General features: G+C 33.2%; 1 protein-coding gene across 9 annotated transcripts in view; it reads right to left on the bottom strand.

The window, feature by feature from the left end:
* Positions 1–18,971, bottom strand: part of Dyb (Dystrobrevin) — a 351,963-nt gene that overhangs the window by 17,363 nt on the left and 315,629 nt on the right. The window contains exon 17 of one of the 9 annotated variants that reach the window (XR_014128235.1): positions 10,803–10,869. The exons of 7 other annotated variants lie outside the window; for them this stretch is intronic. Coding sequence is in view for 1 of the 2 variants with exons in the window: in XM_081738420.1 (XP_081594546.1) it covers positions 7,795–7,824 (30 nt within the window). In the remaining variant the exon portion in view is untranslated. Of the gene's footprint in view, positions 1–7,757; positions 7,825–10,802; positions 10,870–18,971 lie in introns of all 9 variants that reach the window. One more of the 9 variants, XM_081738420.1, reaches the window with a different exon arrangement.

The following is an 18,971-nucleotide window of genomic DNA, read 5'->3' as shown; positions in this document are numbered from 1 at the left end:
CGACGTCTATGGAGCTTTAAGTGCACTGAATTTTCAAGAATACTTTAAAATGAGTTATAATTATTTCCTGGCTTCAAGAATACTTTAAAATGAGTTATAATTATTTCCTGGCTTGCTTAAGTATTGTTAAAAGTGTCTAAATTTCCTATACTGCCAATAATACTATACTGAAATATTTATTAGCTGAAGTTATTTCTATCGCCGAGTTTCTTATTTATTAGTAGTTACAAGTAAATACCGAAATTACTCTTGAAGTGGCCCCTCAGACACTGAAATACCAATTGAGAAATGAGTTTCAACAATCATTTGTCTTCCCACCAAAGAACGTGATTTCCTTTCCATTGTGTCGTCGTTCATTTGTTTACTTATTAAGGTACTTAATTTTACAAATTACTTTAATTTTAAATGAAAGAAAAAAAGTATTTGTTGATTTCGTCAAATTCAGAGGTGCATATACATTATTATGCATTAATGTAGAGTCTCGGTACTGATTTGGCTGGTGCATAGTGCAGAAAATGCCTGCGATCTTCAATATTTTATAATAAAAAAGGAATTTCACGCTGTTCAGAGAAAAAGTCATGATCACTGAGAGAGAAAAAAAAAAATCGTGTTTTCTCATGGTTACGAAAGTGATAAACGTATTTTCTGAAAGTGATTGAAGACAAGAAAAACGTGAGACTATCACCAGTGCTACATGCAAAATACAAAAGCACACTTTTCAGGCAAAATATACTTGTGATAGCAGGCATGAATTTTAAGATGTAATAAGTTAATTGTACAATTTTGCTGTAAAGAGTGACTTACTGCTCCGTTCTGCAAACTAACTTTTTAAATGCTACAAATAATAATGTAATTACTATAATACGATAATTTGGCGTTTTGGTGTAACTGAGTGAGCATAGGTCAGTTGTAAGTGATCTTCCTTCACAGTTGAGAAATCACCGGTTAGCCATTTACTGAAGACTTTTATCAGTTTCACTAAGAGAATGCTGGGAAGTACTTTAAGTAAAGACTTCCTTTTAAAATCCCTTCCTAAATTTAATTAATGTTTCCACGGTAAAATAGATTCACACTTTTATAAGAAATGTCGTTATAAATTCTTACTTTCAAACCTTTTTACCAAAAAATATAATAATTGCACGAGCTCGTATGTATATGCTTAAAAGGAGCATGAATGTTTTCTGTTATACACTCCTATCCGTAGTTTGGAGTACAGTGCTTTCATAAGCAACAAGAAGCCTTGGTGCTTCCTCCTGGTCGAGTGGTTTACGCGTATGCTTTATGTACGTAAGATTTTGGCTTCAATTCCCGGTGAGGATACTTGTCTAGGATATAAACCTGAGTAGTGGTTCGGATCCCACTTGAAACTATAGGTCCTGCCTCGTTGATACGATTTTGAGTTTGTTTAGCGCCCCTTTCAGCAGCCAGGCTGTATGAGACGTGGACCTACAACTTAAGATGGGACCCGAACCATTTGAGTTCCCACCGGGAATCGAACCCGATCTCAGCGCTAAAGGCGTGTACGCTATCCAGATAGCCACGAGGAAACTTAGGTCGCGCCCGTATTTCTTCGTTGCTACAGAGGGGCAAGTCAATCAATGGACGAAATTATAATTTATAAATTTTCACTAATCCAAAATATCCCTGATGTACACTCATGTCCAAAATTATTGTCGCATGTCTATAAATATGTTATTGAAGAAATATAATTTGATAACGAATTCGTTCGGTATTTCTCATAATGTTAGTATGTGTATAATCGGCAAAGACATGTATGTGGCAAATTTCATGTCAAAAGAGCAGTAAATAAGAACAATAAAATGAAAATAAAATTTTCTTGTCCATTTAACAACATTTTGTTTAACTCACTCTAATTTTCGTATTTATAGTTCTTTTCCTATGAAATTTACCACAAATATACATTTTTCGATTATACACACAGTATCAGTATTAAAAGTACCCTGGAAAATCATTATCAAATTATATTCTTACAAGAAAACAGTTATAGATATACGACAATCATTTTGGACATGAGTGTACATTTATTTACATTTTTTTTTTTTAAAGGGTCTACTATGAGCAATTGATTTACATTAAAGCTCATAACAATTGGTCTTTACGCATTCATTAACCTAGTTCAAGAATACAGCGGTATGAGGCCATTTTCGATACATTAACAACGGCTACTGGAAAGGGTCTTTCGATAGGACGTTGACTAAGGCCTACATTTAAAGTACGTATTATCTTATTATTCTGCTAGAAAGATTGAGTAAGACAGAAAACATTAGGTTGGAAAAACTGGCTGTAGGATTTACACCCGACATACTAGTCTCGGAATTTTCTGTAAAAATTATTTAGACTAGTAATAAAAATCTATCATAGAAATATCTCTGTTACTAATTTGGAGAAAATTTAATATTTCAGCTATAGTTGTACCCTTCGTAACTTGTATCCTTCGCAAGGTTAGAGCAAAAGGTTTATTACAGGATTATTAAGATCAGAAATTAATATTTCTGAACAAATAATTAAAACCCTATACTTTTATCAATACATTTTGGCAGAAGGGAATTAAGCCGCCATCATCTTGAAAGACTCATTGTAAGTAGTTACAACCGCAAATGATTGTTTCAACTATTCTGGTAGTAATAAAATTTTAGCTACGCAAGCTTAGTTTTCTTTGACGTAGATGCTAAGGCTACATCTACACCTGTCTCTCATTTTTGCTACAATCCTTCAATTTTATTTCTTTGCCTCACAAAGGCTGAAAGTTTCAAACAAAAGTTGGAATTATTTTACTACTAAGTAAAATTTTTTTATAGAATTTATCAGTTTTGGTATTGTTTCAATAGCTCTCATGTACAATATGAATCAAATATACAAAATTCTGTATTTGCTTTCAGACTTTTTGTTTGAATATAGTTGCTGTGAGTTTAACAAAAATATGAATGCTTTGAAATGCAGGAAGTTTGCATGACTGTCTTAAACATGTAACACGTATGTGCATTTGTTTAAGTCAATGATTATCTTAGGAAGAAATATAGATTAATTTTTAACACCTTTATTTAGATCAAAGAGGTGAGAATTTTTCCGATAATGAAAGGTTCTGAAAGTAAATTTTTTATTATTTTTGTTACAAGGAGAAGAGACGCCTTGTGAAAAATAAATCTAGCATTTGTAAATGATGTATTAAAATAAGGCTTTTAGAAGAAACTTCATAACGAGGAACTACATAATTTATACGGTTTAACAAACATTATTAGGGTCATCAAATCTAGGAGGCGCAGGCGGGCAGGTCATGTAGCCAGGATGGAAGAAAGGAACGCTTTCAAACTTTTAACTGGAAGACCAATCGGAAAACGACCATTAGGAAGGCCTAGGCGCAGATGGGAGGACGATATGAAGATGGATATCGCACAAATAGGAATACAAAGTAGAAACTGGATCCAATTGGCTAAGGATAGAAGTCAGTGGAAAGCTTTCGTGAACGCGACATTCAACCTTCGGGTTCCATAGGCCATAGAGTTAGATAGTTAGAAAGAAAATTAATTAAGTTTTAATGATCCACTGGGTCAACTTAAGCATGTGACGCCTATTGTTTTGCTTCGTACGGTTAATCTTAAAGCTTTAAACGATATTTTGGTTAAAGAACTAAGGTACGGCAGTTCCATTTCTTTTTCGAAAACTACCCAAATATTGCTGAAGGTAAGCGAAAATTAATTATCCACATTTCAATATTATATGCGAGTAAAAAATACGTGTCGAAATTTCGCTGTACTGCTTAGGGCATTGTCGAAACTGAAAAATGTGAGGAAGAAGGATTAACGGATAGAACGTAAGAAACACACATACAAAAGGATATCTTCTACATATCTGCTTACAAATTATTTGCTTATCTGTTAAGAACTTGAATTCGCAACGTTTTATAGAAGGATTCTGAAGATAATGGAAAACACTATTAGTTGTACAGACACTTGCATCTTATATAAGCTGTAGGTTAAATATAAGTTCTTTGCAGAAAAGGAGATATCAAGAAGAATATATCCTTGTGTCTCTCAATACTTCCCTGTTACCCTTTTATTTCTATTTTCTTAAAGTCTAACACTAAGAATTAAGATAGAAAATCAGATGCGCCGATTATTGAACACAAGGAACAGAGAAATTTTCCAGTGTTAGTACTGAAGACACTATTTCGCGTGTTAACCAGGAGCATCTCCACTTCAAACTATATATTTGAGAAATTGTTGCCTACATCTATTTTTTTTTTTTTATTTATTTTTTTTTTTATTACAATAAATTTCACGAAATGAAAATATACAGCTGTGAGGAGATCAAATCTACGTCTGTGGATTACCATGCCGGTGCAGTAACCACGAAGTTACCTAGACCTTTCTATATTCATTTTAACTTTACGTTAATTTGCTTCATTAGCAGTGAACACTCATTTAAAATTATTTTAATCCTAAGAATAACTCCAGGATTGTGTCCAAGAAACTTCGTACTCAGGAAATTCCCCAATATATTGCATTATGACAATTAAAACTAACAAACTAACTCTAAACTAACTCTATGGACTATGGAACCAGAAGGTTCAATGCCGCTTTCACAAAAGCTCTCCATTGACTTCTGTCCTTAGCCAAGTGAATCCAGTTTCTACTTTGTATCCTATTTATGCGAGATCTATCTTAATATTGTCCTCCCATTTATGCCTAGGTCTTCCTAATGGTCGTATTCCGATTGGTCTTCCAGTTAAGACTGAAAGCATTCCTACTTTTTTCCATCCTGGCTACATGATCTGCCCACCTGAGCCTCCTAGACTTGGTAACCCTAACAAAACAGGGACAGAAGAAATAATCTAACCTTGTGTTCTGCTATTTTCGTTTTCACAATATTATTTAAATCTGTGAACCCACTAACTACAAAATCCCGGCATGGCATGGATCCCTCGTAAACATTAGGTCCCGTCGTAATCTCGTTGTTGCGTGCTGACGAAAAAATCGAACAATTAACTCCAATTGTAGATCATCTGAAGAAAGAAATGTTTTTTGTAGATAAGAATAATGTTTTGGACAGTGTCGTAGATATTCATCACTTTTCACCAAATGCTATGATCGTCTATAATTGCCGTATCCTGCCTACTTTTAATTACACGTAAAAATTTGATGCACGATTTGCTCCCGTTTTACTAAGAATGTGAAATCGAACACTACCAGACTTATAGTGTCTAATGTCTTCAAATGTTACAATAATATGATGCAGAATGTCTCGTTAAATTAACATATATAGTTCGAAGTTCTTTATGTTCCTTCTATGCCCTATTGCACTATGATGAGAGTAAGTTTGGCGTTTTGGTATCATATATAATAACGTTCTTGGAATAACCCTTTCGTATGAAAGGTGGTTTACAATTCCAATTACATCAAACATTTTAATCACAATAAATCAAAATCCATGCTGATAATGATCAAATTTCTCTGCTGGACATCTAAATCTAGAACCAACGGCTCAACTCATAAAGCAGGAATTGTTTATTATTGGTTCTATGATGTGTTTCCTAGTTGACGGATTATGAAAAAGAAAAGTCCTTTGGAACTGGCACCACAGATACCAGATTTCAAACCGTGCACTTAAAGTAATTTTGAAATTTAGGTCGTGCGTGTGGTGCAAATATTGAGGTCTCGATTATCTCTTGGAGAGGTTAATTACTATAGCGGGTGTTCTGGATTCTACATATTGAAATCAATTCAACCAAATATGATGAAAGATATGAGGGACGTGACGAGACTGCTGAAGCACACTTTACAGTTCATTAGTTCTACAATTTATTCAGCCTTTATAACTACCCTGTACATCATCTACCATGGTCACAGTACAAAAAGTAACCTAATGAGGTCCGACCTCGACCTCGTTTATACTTCACTTTCAATATGCGGTTGAGGGGTTACTAGGTAGGGTAGTTTCGGATATAATCTCCACTTCTAGTAAGGGTTATACCCAAATTCCTCTAGGACTTCAAAAGTACGGTAAAAGTGTTTCCATACAAATCCTGACAGCTTCGACAAACGCTCCCGACTGCTTTATCAGAGACCCTTTATCAACCCGAACTGCTTTAAGAGTTCCCTCATGGCTATATGGTTAGCGTGCAAGCTTTTGGCGTGCGAGATCTTGGTTTGATTCTAAGTGGTAGCTCACGTGGTTCGGACCCACATTAAGCTATAAGTTCAGGTTTCATATACCTTCGCTGCTGAAAAAAAAAAAAAACACTGAACTACTAAACTCATGTTCACTGCTTAGTCTAGTACCATATTTGATTTATTTCGATGCATATGATCTCGGAATTGATTTCTGATGGGGATACATTAAATAATTCTTTCTTATCTTTTCAGCCAATATCATAAATTCTTCAGTAGCCTGCACATTCCAGGTAAGGAAACAACGACTTAGATGCCATGATTAAAACATAACATTCAAATTCTGTACTACATTATTTACATTTTTCTAAAATTCATATTTCAGTAATATTTTAGAAACGAAAATGGTGATAAAGTCATATAAAACTAAAAATAATAAAATAAAATAAAATAAAATAAACACATATATACATCTACTCATGTTAATCCGGTGCTCTGGAAACAGTACTTAAAAAAATAACAAACAAAATAAAATAAACAAATAATTAATGGAACACTAACTTTTAACTTCACTTAATCACCCTTATTATTAATTTATTCGTAGACGTTTCGATGATTGCTTGTTATCATCATCAGTACGTGATAATTTTGGATTATTTACATTAATTTGTGGACTTACATAATGCTAAAATTTTCAGTCTTTATATAAAACCACTATTAAACTTCGTTAACAAATTTGGCTATATGTGGATCTACGAATTAATATAAGCAATCCTGAATTATCACGTACTGATGATGATAAGGGAATCATTGAAACGTCTGTGAATAAATTAATAATATGGGTGCCTAGTTGAGGTTCAAGTTAGTATTTTATTAATAGGTATGCATCTTATCAATTCACATAGTAAATAAATAATTCTTTAAAAGCAGACCCGCTACCTTCAATAACTTTCCAAACATGCTACGGGCTCTGAAATACTAACTATACGACATCTTTGATGTATGCAAATTAGCTACTCAATGCCCAATTTAACAACATGCCTACTTTCTCATTCATACAAGCTTGATGGTATTTTTAACTAATGTGTATTTTATACTGTATTACATGATGAATATCATACAAAGTTTCAAAATTCATTTTCTTAATATTTTTTATTTTGCCACTCTAGCTTTCAAAATTCCAAAATTCAAGCACTTAGTTCACATTGCGCATTATACGTCAAAAACCAAAAGAGAAATAAAATGACTTGCAGGCAACTAGAACTCTTAATAGAGCAGAGTACAGTCTACAATTTTGTTTTGTTTTTTTTTTTTTTAAGAAAAGAAAAACAATGAAGCATTTTTTAACCGATTCCTCTCACTGAGCATTAATTGCAGAAGTTAATTACGTGAATTAACGCAGCACTACTCTTTACATTTTCTTTAATCCTATAGTTTGTACTATAATATCAGATTTATTTCTGTGTCTAGCCCTGGATTTTAATGCAATAGCATATAGTGCTTTTTATAGTCAAACGCAAGTAAAAGTTTCCAACTGCAGTAAAGATAAGAAAATTAGGAAAAAAAAAAATGAATTGTTAAAAGAAAATTAACAGGCAGTTGAAGGAGTAATATAAGTACTACGATTACCCCTCGCCACCTCCAGTTTATTTTATTGTCTCGATCATCAGGTTTCAGTCTTGCTAGCGGTTCCACTCTGCAACATCAAAGTTATTACTGCTATTTATTATATTATTTTACTTTGTATTATATTTATCGCATAGTAGACGAATACGTTACTTATCCTGTAGTGTATTTTTCTTTCGAGGAGGAGTAAGTTGTCCAAATCAGTATTATTAATAAATTATATATATATATATACACTACCGCTCAGAAGTTTTCGGATTTTTGTAAGCATCTACTGTGATCCTATTATTTTGGCACGAGAACTTTACCGTCTTGCATCAGATGTACTCCTGCCTGATAGAATTTGACGACAGTTGAATTGAGGTGTGAGAGGTACTGCAGATGATATATCAAATCATCATTATTAAAATTGCAACCAAAAACGACAACTTGATATAAATATTGCACAGTATAAACAGAAGTGTGGAAGGTGATGCAAGATATTAGTTTTGTTTGAAAAGTGTAAAATAAGGCATCAATGCAGTAACAAAAATTTGAAAGAGAAAGCAGTTTTCCAAATTTTGCCGTTCTCTATACCTTATAGATATGTTGCCTTTAAACAAGCTAAAAACGCCATTCTTTGAAAAATGTTTACGACAGTCAATATACATCCTTCTTTGCTCAGTTGTCGCTCAGTGGAAGCGTACACGTAATGCTCACCGTTACTATTTCAACGAGCGACAATGGAGCATACGAAAATATCGTAAACAGTTTTCAAAGTATGGTATTTTTGGCGTTTTAAACGTTAGCATATCAACATGCTATAAAGAACTACAAAATTTGAAAAACTACTTTCTCTTTCAAATGTTTGACACTGCATTGACCCTCTGTGTCTACACTTTCCAAACAAAACTAATATCTTGCCTCACCTTCCAAATTTTTTTGTTTATATTACGCAATATCTATATCAAATTGTCTTTTTTTGGTTTCAATTTTAAGAATTATAATTTGACATATCATTTGCAGTACCTCTCAGACCTCGATTCAACTGTTTTCAAATTCTATGCTTTAGGCAAGAGTACCTCTGAATAAGGGTGGTAAAGTTCTCGTGCCAAATAACAGGATATCCAGGGTGTTCAAAACTTTTGAGCGGTAGTATGTATATAATATAAAATCATAATATTTACAAAGTATATGAAAATAAAATTATTATTTGTTTTTGGTGCCTTCTCTTAGGAGCCAACATATTTTCAGCAGAAATTCGACTGAAAATGATCAAGTTTTGACACGCATTTCAATTGCTTTTATCCCTAATAATAAATTAAACAACAGCTTGGACTTCATTTTATAGAGAATGATTTTGATACGTGACTTTAAGACCGTTCAAAAAATGCGAATGTTGAAAATGTAGGATATTATTATTCTTCCGCATTTGGATAGTGATGATGATGATTTTAAGGTGGAATCGTTTCGGTATATATATATATATATAATCCTGTCAGTGCTTTTTGATGATTGTATACAATAGTGAATAACTTTTTAAGAGCCTGACATACTAAAAATAATACAAAATTTACCACTTTTCTTTTGCTTATTTTCCATAAAGTGAAAGGAGATAATGAAATGCGACTTATCACAATCATAGATAATGTTAGTCTATAACAGATAAGATGAACCTCAAGAATTTTCAGTGTTGCCATCCGTAGAAATTACAGTGTTGCCTGAATAACATTTCCCCCAAAATCTAACTTAACGAACACAACTGCATTTGATTACGTATCATGTTTTGGTATCCTGTGAAGTACTTTTTAAATAACATTATTTAACTTTAATAACTACGTGTTAAAACTATTTTGTTTATTATAAACTAAATACAACTATTAAAAAAGTAGTTCACAAGATTCCAAGATAACATAATACGTAATCAAATGCACTTGAGTATGTTCCTCTAGTCGCTTCCTTCACTTCGATTTTGGGGGAAATGATATTCTGGCATCACTGTAATTTTTACGGATGGCAACACTGAAAATTCTTCAGGCTCATATCCTCTGTTGTAGAATACCATTATCTATGACTGTGGTAAGTTGCATTTCATTATCTCCTTTTACTTATGAAAAACAGGCAAAAGAAAAATGGCAAATTTTGAATATTTTTTACTGTGTCAGGCTCTTAAGTCTTTATGCACTCTCTATCTCAAAATGTATTGATACAAACTATTTCCTTTACGTTTGATTTAGAACAAGTTTTATTACCGTTGCGTAAAACTGTATTTAAAGAAGAAGAAACTTAATATCTGAATGGTACGTGGAACAGTTATGAAATATTTTTAACATATAGAAAAAAGCTTTTTCATACACTACTATGAATATGAAAATAACATTAATTGAAATCGTTGACAAAAATTGATCACTTTCTCTGCTGCAACATATGCTGGATTCGCATGCTAGTATTAGTTCTCTCAAACATGAAGTTTTTTAACTATAATATACTTTAAGTTGTTACAAAAATATTGGAGTTTTAAGTTGTATACGTAAGGTCCACCGCACACTGCTCGCGCAAATTTACTTCGGTCAGGAATGTGAAACAAAAATGCATTTTGAAAAGGCAAAACAAGATAATAATAATATATTTTAAACAACTACTGAGCAATATCTCATGCTTTGTTGAAAAATAGGTTTAGTTCTCTTGCTCTACAGGTGTGAGTGGGCACTAAATTTTACACAAAAAAGCAAATCGAATTTAAACGTGCCCTACGACAAACGTACTACATATGAAGAAATTTGCTCTGAGAGTTTGCGGCCACCTTACCTGTCAATAAATAGTATATTCATTGTTGCGGATACTTCAAGACTCACGTAACTATTTTTTTTTTTCGATATTATCCTTCGAATAACAAAGTAAATAGATAGCTAACTCTATATGCATTGTTGTTCAAAATTCATATGAATTCATAATAGCTGCTACGTGCTTTTGGTGCATTTACGCTAAACACTCTGGGCTTTGGTGACAGTGAACACCATAATCCCGTGGTCTTGTCAATCATTAGTTTCTAAGAAAGAAAAATCTTACCTTTTTTTGATTGAAAAGTCACAGGCTAGCCTTCATTCGAACTACGATAACTATCACAAAATTAAAGCTAAAATAAAAAAAAGAAAGAAGAATAATGAAAATAAAAAATAACTTCTGCCTATTCTTTCTTTCTTGTTTGTCTAGTAAGAAGAAACTCAGTCCGGATGAAGGCTAATTAATGAAAATAACTATTGGAGAAAATATTTACAAAATGGCGCCGAAACTTTTGGTAATATATAAGGTGTAAAGGAAATGAGAGAACACACTCAAGGAAGTGACAGTTAACGTATATGAAATAAAATGAAATGTAACACTCTAATAATTCATCTACTGGCTGGACTTTCTGGGAGGCTGAAAAGGAATGATGTAGGTACAGTCAGCAACAAAAGTTCTTTCCGTTTGATGAAAGTTTCGTAAATAATTTTAGAATGGAAGGATAATTTGAGTACAGTTTTCAGGAAATTAAAAACAATGTTAGAGCCATATCACTGTTGAACGTTCTAGCTATATCATCGTTATTCCCAAAATAAATTTTACCAAACGGAAAGAAATTTTGTCGCTGACTGTACAACAGACAAGATGTAATTTTTTTTCAAGGTGAAATAATACTTCTATTAAGATTTTGATTCTATATACAGGGCTAGCATAAATGGTTCATTCATTTTGAAAAGGTTATATTTTTAAAAGTATTACACGTACACAACTGAAATATATATATGAAAAGGACCACAAACTTACGAAGTTTATACACCCTCTACAAATGTTTAATAAGTGCCCCTTTGGTGACACTACACACGTACAGACGATACCCGAGCTCATTCCATACATTTTGTAGCATAGTCCTGTCAATTGTCTGCACTGCAGCACTGATACGATCCTTGAGCTCGATTAAAGAAAGATTGCGGTAGTGGGGATACGTAAACAAGACCCTTAACGTACCCCCACAGGAAGAAGTTGCAGGGCGTTAAATTAGGAGATCTGGAAGGTCAGGTGTTTTTACCTTTACGCAAGCAGCCAGGGTTCTTGAATTGCCAATACCACTGCAAAATGCTTTGTTTACATGGCGGTTCTTTTCCACACTCTCTTCTAGCATACTCTGGCATATTCAAACACACAAGAATTCTTTTCCGCCACTTTGAACAAATTATTAACCTCGTACTGCCACATAGCTACACTGCACACTGCTACTCGCGATCGGAAAGAAAATGCACTCGTTCTGCCACACAGTACAAACTTGGTGAGTTTGTAGTTTCTTTTCATATATATCTTTTACATGTGGACGTGTAATACTTTCGAAAAAAAGCCTTTTCGAAACGAATTAATCATTTATGCCAACCTTGTATATATATATATATCTTGAACTTTCTTTAACGTTTCCGACGACAATCATATTTGTACTATTCTTAAAGGTGTAAACTAGGGTGGAGCGAAAAAATAAAATTTTCGAGTATCGAATTCTAAGAGGGCTCAAAAGTTGCGTATTCGCATGCTAATCAAAGGAAAAATAACGAAAAAATTTAAACACTCTGGATCTTCAGTTCACGAAAACGACCTAAAGTTTGAAAAAAATGACAAAAAATACCAAAATTTACCTTTATGCAAGGAATATACAGATTATTATTATTGTTATTATTATTTTATTTCTATAGCGTCTAAATACATTATTTTAGTTGTGTAAGGTCATGTTTGTTATCTATTCGTTAATGTGAGTAATTTTATACATTTTATTTTCATAATGACTTCGCAGCTCTTCGCCCATTTCTCAACAATTTTTTCCCCTCGAAATAGCCCAAAACTCACCATGAAGAGTTGGCTGCAATTCGAGTTCCATCCATATCCTATCCAACCATCTTATCAATTAGGATGTGCTAAATTATGTTGTTAGTCAAAGACGTTGTCTTAAATTCTGATATTTTTTTAATCAAATTTTGGTATTGTGAGTCTTGAGAGCAAAGTTAGTCTAATGTAGCCATCTCTGTTTTCTTATCCGCACACTTTTCCTGCAGATTCTGTAACAAGTTTAACACAACTTTCAACTTCCTGAGTATGGCATGGAAAATTTAAGAAGTCAAACTTATGAGTAGATTTTTCATACATATGATAAGATAGTTTCTGCTGCCAAGTTTTCGAGCATTGCAGGGGATGACAGCTTACATTTTCTCCAATCTACCAATTCACTATAGACCGTGGCATCAAAATTTATTGAGGGTGTCATAAAAGTTCTAACAGATTTCCCCTATGGATCTTTATTTCTTGCCTCTAGCACTCTTCTGTAACCCAATTCTCGTACGTGTTCTCTCTCATCCACTGTCATGGCCAACAATATAATCTCTGTATGACAGAAAGAGGCGTTTCTTTGAATTACAGGATCGATAATTCTTTTAATATTGTTTGGCAAATGTCTAATTGTTTGAACTACTTTCAAAATATGTTTAGGTCCATATTTTACTGACTGATATCTCTTTATGTCGAACCAGACAGGAGCATGTCTTTGTAATTAGTTTACAAGCACTCTGAGTTCGTTTGTTGGATTTGTCTGAGAAACGCACAACCGTAAAACCCAGTTTTCACATGTCGGCCCTCGGAAGTAACTGAGAGGTCCAAGATCTCTTCTAGCCACGCCTGGAGCACACTGCCCTGTCTGAATTGTTGTTAGAACTTTTATGGCGCCTTCAATAAATTTTGATGTCACAGACTACAGTGAGCTGATGGATTGGAGAAAATGTAAGCTGTCGCCCCCTCCAGTGCTCGAAAGCTTGACAACAGAAACTATTTTATCATATGTATGAAAAATCTGCTCCTAAGTTTGACTTTTTAAATTTTCCATGCCATACTTAGGAAGTTGAAAGTTGTGTTAAACTTGTTACGGAATTTGCAGTAAAAGTGTGCGGACAAGATATACACTGGATAAAACGGCAAAATATGGTTTAGCCCCTCCCTTGATCATATTCTGGATCCGCCCCTGTATATTATATATATATATATATATATATATATATATATATATCAGAATTTAAGACAACGTCCTTGACTAAATCAACATAATTTAGCACACCCTAATTGATAAGATGATTGGATAGGCTGTGGGTGGAACTCGAATTGCAGCCACTTCCTCGTGGTGAGTTTTGAACCATTTCGAGGGGGGGGGGGGGGGAGTTGAGAAATGGGAGAAGAGTTGCAAAATCATTGTGAAAATAAACTGTATAAAATCATTCACAATAACAAATTATTGACAAACATGACCTCACCCAACTAAATTAAAGTACTTTGACGCTGTAGAAATGGAAAAAAAAAAAAAGTAATCTGTATAGTATTTTTGCGTAAAGGTAAATTTTTGTGTTCTTTTGTACTTTTTTTTTTCAAACTTTAGGCCGTTTGCACGAATTGAACATTCACAGGGTGATTATTTTCGTTATTTTCCCATTGATTAACACTCAGATACGCAGCTTTTGAGGTCTATTACAGGGTGTCTACTGTGTTTCGGTTTCAAAATTCCAGTATATTTAGTATAAATATCAGCAAAATTCCAGTACCTAATACAATGATTTTCATTGTTTTACCATCAAATGAATGCTTTATTTTTAATAAATTTAGTTAGCCTTCATTTCTTTAAAACACAAATGATTAGGTATATGTAGCTGCTCACGAAGCGCTGAAATCTTTACACAAGCAATGTGCCACATCCATACCAAGCATTAAAACTGATCCTCAGTTTCCCATCATTGAGCATACTTTTACTGACTTCACTGACTAGTTTGCAGCCTGTATACTGTTCTAGAAGTACTGCATCTAATATAATGCATTCATTGTTATTATACGTGAGGTATTGAAAAAAAAAAAAAAAAAGTGAAGAAAAAAAAGCGGAAACTGAACACAATATTAGTAGAAAGGGGGAAATTAGTGATTATCTGCAACCCGAAGAGAGATGGCCTCATCTCTTAACGCCGGATCATTAGGGAAAATCACAATTTATTATTTCAGTAACTGTACTGTATTACATTAAGTACGAGTATTATTGTTCTATAAAATTATTTTTTTCTCATGAATTTCACTACTTTCCTTTGACCAACAACCTCAATTCATGACTTTCATGCCCGTAGACACTGCTCGCAGGTCTGATACAGTAAGCCAAGAGCATTATTTGTATTATCTAAATGTATTATTAAGTTATATAACTTGTATCAATAGTTGCGTATTATTCTATTCTAGTCATAATGCAAGATTGTTATTATCCTGGACTTTCGAAGTTCAAAAATACAGGGAAGATTATAAAGAATAATATTTGTACATTTCATAATTTTTCAAGTATGTGGATCAAAATTCCAGTATATTTTCAGTATTTCCAGTATCAAAATTAAATTCCAGTATAATTCCAGTATTTCAAGTATTTCTAGTATCAGTAGACACCCTGTATTAGAATTCGATACTCGAAAATCTTAATTTTTTCGCGTAAAGTTTTTTTTTTTTTCCATCATTTTCAAACTTTAGGCAGTTTGAGCGAGGCCGTGCGAATACGCAACTTTTGAGCCCTATTAGAATTCGATACTCGAAGATCTAATTTTTTCGCTCCATCCTAGTGTAAACCTTCTCTCGTCTATTTTACAAGACTATGTGGTAGATGACGTCAGATTATTTATATTTTGAAGAACACAAGGCATACGAGTAATCGTTAAGGGTGCATAAAATCAAACTCTCAACAGAAGATAAGACTAAAAATACCCCTTGAAATAAAACGGTGACCGATATTAAATTCCTCAAGATCTCTGAATGCTAACTGCGAGACTAGTAAATGTTGAACTTGATATACTGAACTGAACAACGAAAGGAAAAAAATATCGGGCATTTTCTACTACTTTTACATATCCCCATAAACGCCCCCTGGTTCGAATTTTGAAAAAAAATTGCTGTATTTGGAAGTCAACGCCTGTGGGAGTATCACCATTCATCTCAGCGACCGCGAAAACTACGGATTTGACACTAATATTGTTTTTTTTTTTTTATTATTTTTACATGTCCTGGTAAACGCCCCCCTCCCCCCCGAGACCACCTGCTTCGAATTGTTTTTTTTTTTTTTTTTTTTTTTTTAACGCTTCGTCTTGGCCTGGGGCCTGGAACAAGGTACCCTTGACCAAAATTTAGTAACTCTCGGTCCATTCGTCTGGTTCCCAGGCCGCATACAGACCAACAGGCAGACACAAACTTTTTATTTTATTTATATTAGATTACATAGTAATTTAAATAAAGTATGATATGATTTAATCATTAACTTTATATTTTTAAAAATCAAAACACATTCATAAAACAGCAATGAGAAGCTAATGTAACACAATATATAACTTGTCAATACTCACAATTACGCCATCTTCACTCAAAAATCTAAAAGAATCTTATTTTAATCATCATCGTTTTAGGAAAAATTAAGGCGTGAATCGAACACGGGTCTCCGGATAAATGTACCAATGCACTAACCACTGTGCAACCCAGCACATTCTCTCATACTTTCATACCACATGGCCTGTATCACAATTCCTGTTGTGCTCGGTCAACCCACAATCTATAATAATGAGCAATCAATTGATTCTTCACATTTTTTCATATATTATAGATTTCAACTAGGTGTTCATATACACACACTAGGTTGTCCCAGTACAACTGAAGTTGTGGTCAAGTCAAGCTTTCCCATTATACAGATATTTTCTCTCTCTCAAACGTTTAAGAAGCGCTTAAGTTGTTCTCTTGTATTATTTACAGTTGCTAGGTTAAGTTGAGTTGATTTTAAGTTTAACGTTCCTTTCAGCACCGAGGCTATATGAGACGGGACCTACTGATTAACGTGGAATCCGAAACATATGAGCGCCCGACAGGAACCGAAGTTGGGTCTCCCATGCCAAAGGCGCGCATGCTAACCGCTTAGCCACGAAGGAGATCTTTACAGTTGCTAAGGTTTCGGGAATTGGAACATATTTTACAAAAATAGAAAAGGGTAAGAATGTTCCTCTGCTGAATCGTTCATTTGGTGGCGTACTGCACACTGAAATCAAATCTCTGGATCACAATAATTCATATGTACTAATAAGCTACAGTATCTTGAGAACTTTTAACAAAATTCTTGAATTTTGGGGAGTTCTTTTGTGGCTACATGGTTAGCACACATGTCTTCGACATGAACGATCTAGGTTCGATTCCCAGCAGGAACTCATGTGGCACGGACCAACATTAAGCTGTACGTCCATGTCTATATAGCCGCGCTGCTGAAAGGGACGCTAAACGCCAATCCAATAAAAAAAAAAAAAAAAATTGTAACAATTTTAAACATGTTAATTATGTCGAACTACAGTGTTGATGAAGATCCTACAATGAAACATCAGACTTGTGTTTATTAAGACTTAGTTTAATAATTCCTGTTGAAAATTCACGTTTGGAAGTGTGTTCCGACATTTTTTTACACCTTGTATATTGTACTATTCATTTTCAAGTTCAACTTCGAGAAACATGATAAATAATTTTAAAAAAAGCTTCGAACATTACAACTTAAATAAGCTTCTATTTACGTACGTATTATTACAAATTTCTCCATAAAAATATATGGAATGAGGGCGAATGAATAAATGTGGCAATTAAAAATAAATAATCGCCTCTCTGTATCGATAAACAAAGAAAGGTTTCAAAATTCGAAACATAAACAAAGAAAACACTTAATAGTAAGATGAGATCTGAAATTTGACGTCTCTAAAACGTAATAATAATAAAAATATAAAGAAATGAATTATATAATAAACAAAATTTTACAACACTTTACCATTTCTCAACTTAATACTTAAATATAAGAAATTTACAATTTATGAAAATATACTTAAATATAAGAAATTTATAATTTATGAAAATATAATACCTTTTGGAAGATACGTGTTTGGTTGTATCAACAAAGCACTAAAAGCAGAATAAACGTAACACAACTCATTTCAGTAAACAACTATCACAATATTTTCTAAGTTCTGCTACTTTATCAGGTGTTGTGAAGAAAGAAAGAAAGAAAGACAAAAAAGCAAAAAAAAAAAAAAAAAAAAAAAACAAACCCAAAAAACAAGGTTAATTAGTTGGAAGCAGACTAACCTCAACCTTCAACCATGTTGTTTCCTATTATATATATATATATATATATATATATATATATATATATATATATATATATATATATATATATATATATATATGGTGTTACAAGAATGTATCACAATATTTTGTTAACAGATTCCCCAGATCAAAATAAGAAAAAAAGTTTATATGTACTTGTGCTCAAAAGTAGATAGTTTCCGAGTTATAGGGTGTCGAAAACGTGAAACAAGTGAAATTTAAGAGTTCATAACTCCACTATTATGGGACCTATCGTAGTTGGGTCAAGCCATCACTGAGGAACTGGTATATGAACTATCCAAATATCCATGTTTAAGAATGCTCCAGCACTTCCAACCAATTTTTTAGAGAGATAGGTGGAGAGTGATCAAGTACTCCCAAACAGCCTCTCTAAAAATGATTGTACAAGTACAGGAGGTTCTGAAAAATAGATATTTGGATAGTTCACATGCTAGTTCCTCAGTGATGTCTTGATCCGACTACAATCGGTGATCCTATAGTAATGGAACTATTGACGTTGAAGGTTCACTTGTCTCACGTTTTCGACACCCTATAACTCGGAAATGTCCACGTTTGAGCACAGATCTAAATGAACTTTTTTTTTCTTATTTTGATGTGAGGAACCTGTTATAATAATACTGTGATAATTTTTTTGGCCTTACGCAAAATATTGTCATTCTTTTTTACTGAGTGAGTTTTAGTTCGTTTAGTTTAAGTGTTTCGACAGTTTAATTTCACTTTTAGTGCCTGTGTTGATGAGAAATAAGTTATACTTGATTTTTTTTTTTTTTTTAATGGGATGTTTACGGTACTCAAATAGTTCGAAAACCGACTGCCTATATTGATCCTCATATTAAATAATAATAATAATCTTAAAAACATTAAAAAGAATTTAAAATACTTTTAAAAATTATGACATACACAGCCTACAATTTATTGTGATGCACATTGTCTAAAATAAATTTAGCTAAACTTGGAGAAGAGAATTAATATGTTTTATAATAATTAGTAGCACTTGAATGTTTGTGAAGTAAA

This window comes from Thermobia domestica, chromosome 2, assembly GCF_964235325.1.
Source record: "Thermobia domestica chromosome 2, izTheDome1.hap1.1, whole genome shotgun sequence".
Taxonomy (NCBI): Eukaryota; Metazoa; Arthropoda; class Insecta; order Zygentoma; family Lepismatidae; genus Thermobia; species Thermobia domestica.
The sequence above is the reverse complement of the archived record's forward strand: the minus strand, read 5'-3'. Positions and strand labels throughout refer to the sequence as shown.